The 6306-nt window shown below is 52.1% G+C and overlaps 2 protein-coding genes across 2 annotated transcripts; both read left to right on the top strand.

Moving 5' to 3' along the window:
* Nucleotides 1-2647: 2647 nt before the first annotated feature.
* Nucleotides 2648-3250, top strand: LOC131663285 (uncharacterized). Its single transcript, XM_058933606.1, has one exon. The coding sequence runs from the start codon at nt 2648-2650 to the stop codon at nt 3248-3250; it is 603 nt and encodes a 200-aa protein (XP_058789589.1).
* An 834-nt stretch (nt 3251-4084) lies between these two features.
* Nucleotides 4085-5221, top strand: LOC131663284 (uncharacterized). The gene has a single exon (XM_058933605.1). The coding sequence runs from the start codon at nt 4085-4087 to the stop codon at nt 5219-5221; it is 1137 nt and encodes a 378-aa protein (XP_058789588.1).
* The last annotated feature ends 1085 nt before the right edge of the window (nt 5222-6306 follow it).

Here is a 6306-nt window from a genome sequence, read left to right as displayed (position 1 = left end):
AAAATTTTCATTTTGAGGATGTATATTGATTATGAATCCAATTAAAAATCTCCAAGCTTGCTCATATTCTCCCCATAGCTCGATAGCAGCTCTTGCCAAAGTTTAATTTTAATTCGGAAGCCTCTGAATTAAACTTCTTTTCAAGAAACATAATTTGGCTGAACCGATTTAGCATGGCAGTGTTTGCTATTTACTAACCTGTGTTTCTGTCGTCTATAACGGGTTCTTCTGAGAATTGGATATTCTTTAACACTCTCTAGATTACCTAGTATTTCAGTACTGGAAGTCGTTGGAATCGACTAGATTCCGGAAATATGTGAATGTATGCACGTTCGGGAAATCGTCAGAATAATGGTTATCAGGTTGTCAAGTTTTCACTTTCATGCTGCATTGAAAATCACAGGAACGTAGATTTATTAAGCTTTGTAGATTTATTTTCGAGATTGAACGGTACTCTAAGTTTTATGTGCCCGAAGTCGTCCCTATCGCTCTACAGTCAGGCATATCATATATTCTCCATCATGCGAGTGCTTGAACATCTGAACTGAAAGTTATTCCCCGATGTTCAGGTTTTCCATTTAACATTATGAACAAATGGAATTCATAACCCGATTGAAATTTACACTATTTATGATTGGAATATGAAAGAAATAATTGTACCATAGACATAAGCACTGTTAATACATTCATAATCTAAAATACTATTTTTAGCTCTGTCAATTAAACAATCATTATAACAAACTGTCATTTCAAGGATGTATCATAAATTATGAATTCAATTAAAAATCTGCAAGCTAGCTCATTGTTTGGCGGAAATGACGATGGAGAACACTTCATTAAATTTGGCTAAGGAAAGGAGGGCGCTCTCTACGCCTTTTTCCTGCTGAACGCGCTTCGCCTCTGTCCGCGCACTGTTCCTCTTTTGTTTTGTTTTGTTGTTTTAGTTTATGAAAAAAGCCGAAACTGCGTCAGTTCTCTTTTACTCTTCGTCGACTACAAAACGACATTACTTCTTTATTTAATTATTAAAGTAAACTCTCAATTGACCCTGAGCTTTATTTTCATTACCTTCCGATCCATTTGGTCCTTCGAGCCGGATTTGCCAGCGGAAAGAAGACGAATTCAGGGTGAGTTGAAGGTGGTGCGAATTATGACGGACGGGTTATGTGCGATGTAGGCGCGACTCCTTGACGGATAAAGGGTGAACGGGACTGGGTCGGCCGCGGAAGCTGGTGTTTAGGCTGCAGCCTCTAACGATCGCTGGGACTCGTGAGAGCTCAGCTTCATTGTAAATGACGGGCGTCGACGGCGGGCGGCCGCCGCCGATGATTGCATCATCTCCGATCGGCGGGCGTCACAGCATGCGATCGCTGCAGACGAATACTCGGACGCTCAGCAAGTCGCACTGCACCAGGACCTGTCTGGTGATAAGCGGGCAGTGTAGCAGAACAGCTCATCACACTCCACCCGCCACAACGATGGGACCATTTGAGCCTCCTATCTCACAGGTCGCTTCCAGTCCAATGAAGAGGTGCTGGGCCAAGGGGAACTTCTCGCTTTCACTGGCTTGCAGAACCTCCTGTAGCGACGGTCGGCACGACAGAGCAAGCAATACTATGTAAATGACGAGGCTCTACGAACGGCGAGGCGCCGCGAGCGGGTGAATTATTTTGCAGGCAGGTCGTTAAGTGCGCGACAAGCCGTCAGACCGCCGAACCGAGCTTTCTTTGACGACCACATTTAATCGACCTAAAACTCAGGGTTGAATTCGCTCGGCTTAGCGCTCTGGCAACTTGAGCCGAGAGGTCGGTATCAAGTTTCAGCTGGCTGACCGAGTGAATTGACCCAACCACGGCTCCCACACTGAATTTTAATCGCATCTCGGCAGATGGAGCTTGCAGACATCCAACAAGAGTTGAAGAGGGCCATCCAGCGGACTGCGGAAAAGGTTGCTAGCACGCCCACAACAAATTGGACACTCGGATCCATCGAGTCAAGACTTGAGCTCCTGGACGGTTATTGGCGAGACCTCCACCGCAATCATGGACAACTTCTCACCCTCGGCGATGCGTCAGCCGTAGACTATCGGTTGAGCGACACCATTGCATCGGCAGAAGAGCTTTACGTGGAAAGCCGCGGCGTCTTGCTGGATCATCAAGTTCGCTGCACGATATCCGAGGACCGCACGTCAACACCAGGCGCATTCATCACCGCGGCAGACCACGGCACGGATTTTCCTCTTTCGAAGCTGCCTCGCCTGGAACTGCCCACTTTCAGCGGAAAGCCAGAAGACTGGGAAGCCTTTCGAGATCTTTTCGTTGACCTGGTCCACGACAACGCTACACTAGGAGAGGCGACGAAGATAAATTACCTCAAAACGAATGTTAAGGGGGCAGCCGAGGAGGCACTGCGATGTTTTCGTTCCATCGTAATCACCTACAGGCAGGCGTGGGAAGCACTCTGCCGACGCTACGACCAGCCGAAGTTACGAGTGAGGGACCACTTAGCCGCGCTTGTGAATCTGAGGCCCCTCATAAAAGAAACACCCGAAGGACTACAGACCCTCATGGACGAATTGAATAGATGCCGCACTCAACTCGAACGACTGAATCAACCTGTCCAAACGTGGGATGTCTGATTTGTCTTCATGGATGTGCGCGCCCTTGACCCGGTCACGAAGAGAGCTTGGGAGGAAGAGCCTGAGCCCAGCATGCCGTTCGACACCTCATCGATGACCGGAGAGGCTTCGTTTCGCCAATTCACGGAGTTCCTGCAGCGACGATACTGCACTCTGCGCGCTCTCGGTCAGGTGGCCACCGCCCCCTCAATCGACTACATGAGCGGCCGAAGGAAAACGGCTCAACCCATAGTTCCAAGGACTATACGAACCCATGCCACGGGTACGGTTCGCCCTAGAGGAGGGTGCCCAGCTTGCAAGGAGGCACATTATGTCGGCCACTGTATAACCTTCCGGGGACTCGAGCCAGAAGAGCGACGGAAGCTTGTGGCCGCACGAGGCCTCTGCTACAACTGCCTTGGTAGTAGTCACACTGCCAGAAACTGCCCTTCCAACAATACTTGTCGGAGTTGCGCCGGTGACCACCACACTTTAATCCACGAGGGCGCTGGAAGAGTACAACGCCAGACAAACGAGGAGTCACAATCAACCTCACCTCGTGATGTTCGACCAGCAACACTCCAGGCTGCTGCGACCAGCGCAAAATCAACTGGAGAGGACGGGACAGCATGACTAGTCGTACTCCCCACGGCCATCGTCTCTTTAAGCAGTGGCGGAGTCCGTAAGGATGCGGCAAGGGCACTGCTTGACCCATGCTCAGAAGCGACCATCATAAGCCTCGACTTCGCTCGCAGACTGGGCTGCCAACTGCGCCGTACCAACGTGGGAGTGATCGGAGTGACTGGGCCTGCCATGGACTCAGCCAAATTTCAAGCAGTAATTTATATCGCAGACGTCGGCCGACGTTCACCCATCCGGGCAGAGGCCGTTGTTCTTCGGACAATCGGCATTGTTACGCCGTCAGGGATTCCCGGCTCTGAGGTGTCCAACCTCCGTCGCCGACTACTACTAGCTGATCCTACCTTTGATCAGCCCGGGAGGATCGACATCGTTATCGGAGCGGACGTTTACCATCGTTTCATTCTAGCGGGCACTCGGAGAATTGGTTCCTTGTTGGCCCAGAATACGACATTCGGCTGGATCTTGACAGGATCCACTGCGATTTTAGAGTCATCAACGAGTCACACCACCCGAGCTCTCGCCACCGCAGTACATGTGTGCGACAAAGGAAGTCACGAGAAGCTTCTAGCACTAGTGCAACGTTTTTGGGCTCTCGAGGAAGTTCCGTCGGTCCGACGAATCTCAGCTGCCGGCCGTGAATGTGAGGCACTTTTCACTCAAGGAGTCCGACGAACATCTGACGGACGATACACTGTGAGACTCCCTCTGAAGTCGGAGAAGAAGGCCCTCCTAGGAAGCAGTCTACCCCACGCGCGCTCAGCTCTCGTTTCTATGCAGCGACGAATGCGCTCTGACCTCGTTTTACGCGACAGTTACTGCCAGTTCATGGAGGAGTATGAGCAGTTAGGTCATATGAGAGCACTGACCGCCGAGGAAATTCGAGAGGACTCAGGGACAGTATTCTACATCCCACACCACGGCATCTGGCAGCGCAGCGACGGAAAAAACAAACTAAGAGTAGTTTTTAATGCCTCTCGCGACACCTCTACAGGTCTCAGTCTCAATGACTCACTCCATTCGGGCCCAAAGTTACAAGGACATATAGCGACGATCATCACACGCTGGCGAAGACACCGATATGTTTTTTGTGCAGATGTTCAAAAAATGTTTCGACAGATCTTAATGGATGAGAGAGACTGTCATCTTCAGCGTATCGTCTGGAGCCCATCATCCGACTTGCCAGCTAAACATTTCGTTCTCAGGACTGTCACCTACGGCACGGCTTGTGCCCCCTATCTCGCACTTCGCACCCTGCAGCAACTCGGCGAGGACGAAGGACATCGGTTTCCACTGGCCCGCGAATTACTTAAGAGAGACCTTTACATGGATGATTTTTTGAGTGGTAGCCATGACCTCGAGACAGCAAGGAGCCTTAGAGATCAGCTTATCGGTCTGCTTAGGGCGGGCGGCTTTCATCTACGCAAGTGGGTGGCCAACGAGCCTGGACTGCTTGAAGACATACCCGCTGAGGACCGTTTACGGGCAGACTGGGTTCAACTCTCTACCAATGGACCAGTGTGCGAATTAGGCGTTATTTGGGATCCAGTGACGGATCGTTTCAAGTTTCGCCCTGGAGTCGTTGATCCGCCTCCAAGTCTTACCAAGAGAACTGCTCTGGCAGAGCTCGCTGCCTTTTTTGACCCAGCAGGTTGGTTGACCCCGCTGACTCTCGTGGCCGACTTCGATTGGGACGAGAAACTCCCGGGCAGCTGGCTAAATAGATGGCTGACATTTCGCGACAGAATCCGAGAGGCTGCAGAATTCACCATTGACCGCTGGTTTGGTAGTATTCCCGGACAAGATATGCAGTTGCACGCCTTCGCAGACGCCAGCAGACGTGCTATTGCTGCTGTCGTTTACGTCAGAGCCACCCACAGTGATGGCAAAATCACTACCACCATCCTAGAAGCGAAGTCAAAGCTGGCTCCAGTCAAGAGTCTGCTCCCTACCACAGAGAGATGACCATTCCGAGACTCGAGCTTCGCGCCACCTTGATCGCTGCGATGCTGCTGAAGAACGCCGCCAGCGCACTGTCAGTGCCGCCAATGAGCTGCCATCTCTGGAGTGACTCGCAAGTTGCTCTTCATTGGCTCCGGTCGGACGAGCCCGTGGGACATGACATCATCAACAATTATGTGTCTCACGTGCAGGAGATTTCCACGGGCGTCACGTTTCATCACGTCCCCACTAGCTGCAACCCAGCCGACGTCGCATCACGCGGCACAGACTCCACTAAACTCGCACTGCACCCAATCTGGTGGCATGGCTCAGACTGGTTGACACAACCAGCAAGCGAGTGGCCACTCGAGGTCAACGACACCGACCGCCTGGAGTGCCAGCATGGCAGTCACGTGTCTTGTGCAACGGTGCAGATTGAGGACGAGCCACTGCATTCTGAGAAGAGTCACATCGATCGATTCTCCACGCTCGACGGCCTATTACGAGCTACCACGCGTATCATTCGACTTCTGAGACGGCGAGAGACTGCATTACTAATGTCACCGATCACAGCAGCCGAGTTCCGCCAGGCTTTCATCGCTTGCGCCAGGATTACTCAACGTCACGTCTTCTCCGAGGAGCTCGCTCAGCTGAGCCGAGGCTACCAACTGAAGAGCTGCAGTCAGACGAAAACTCTCGAGCCATTCCTTGACAACGACGGAGTAATTCGAGTAGGCGGCCGACTTGACCGCTCCTCATTGCCGTACGACGAGCGGCACCCAATCCTTCTTCCAGGACCAGCGCACCTCGCCCAGTTAGTCATCCGGTGGGCACACGAACGCAGTCTTCACGGCGGTTTCAGGGCCACCTACGCTCGAGCCCTGCAAAAGGCATGGATTACTGGGGCGAAGGTGAGAATCAAGCGATACCTCCGCCACTGCACTGTTTGCGCTCGCCTTGCGGCGAGGATCTCGCCCCCTCGCATGGCTTCTCTCCCGCCGGCCCGAGTGTCGCCAGCCAGGCCATTCTCAACTTGTGGAGTCGACTACGCCGGGCCCTTTCATCTTTGTCGCAACAAGGAACGAGGCGCGTCCACAGTAAAAGGCTAC

The sequence above is a fragment of the Phymastichus coffea genome, unplaced genomic scaffold (assembly GCF_024137745.1).
Source record: "Phymastichus coffea isolate CEN01 unplaced genomic scaffold, Cenicafe_Pcof_1.1 PCOF00032, whole genome shotgun sequence".
Lineage (NCBI taxonomy): Eukaryota > Metazoa > Arthropoda > Insecta > Hymenoptera > Eulophidae > Phymastichus > Phymastichus coffea.
The sequence above is the reverse complement of the archived record's forward strand: the minus strand, read 5'-3'. Positions and strand labels throughout refer to the sequence as shown.

Coding starts and splice junctions, on each gene's coding strand:
- LOC131663285 (XM_058933606.1), top strand. CDS start 2,648: ATGGATGTGCGCGCCCTTGACCCGGTCACGAAGAGAGCTTGGGAGGAA.
- LOC131663284 (XM_058933605.1), top strand. CDS start 4,085: ATGGAGGAGTATGAGCAGTTAGGTCATATGAGAGCACTGACCGCCGAG.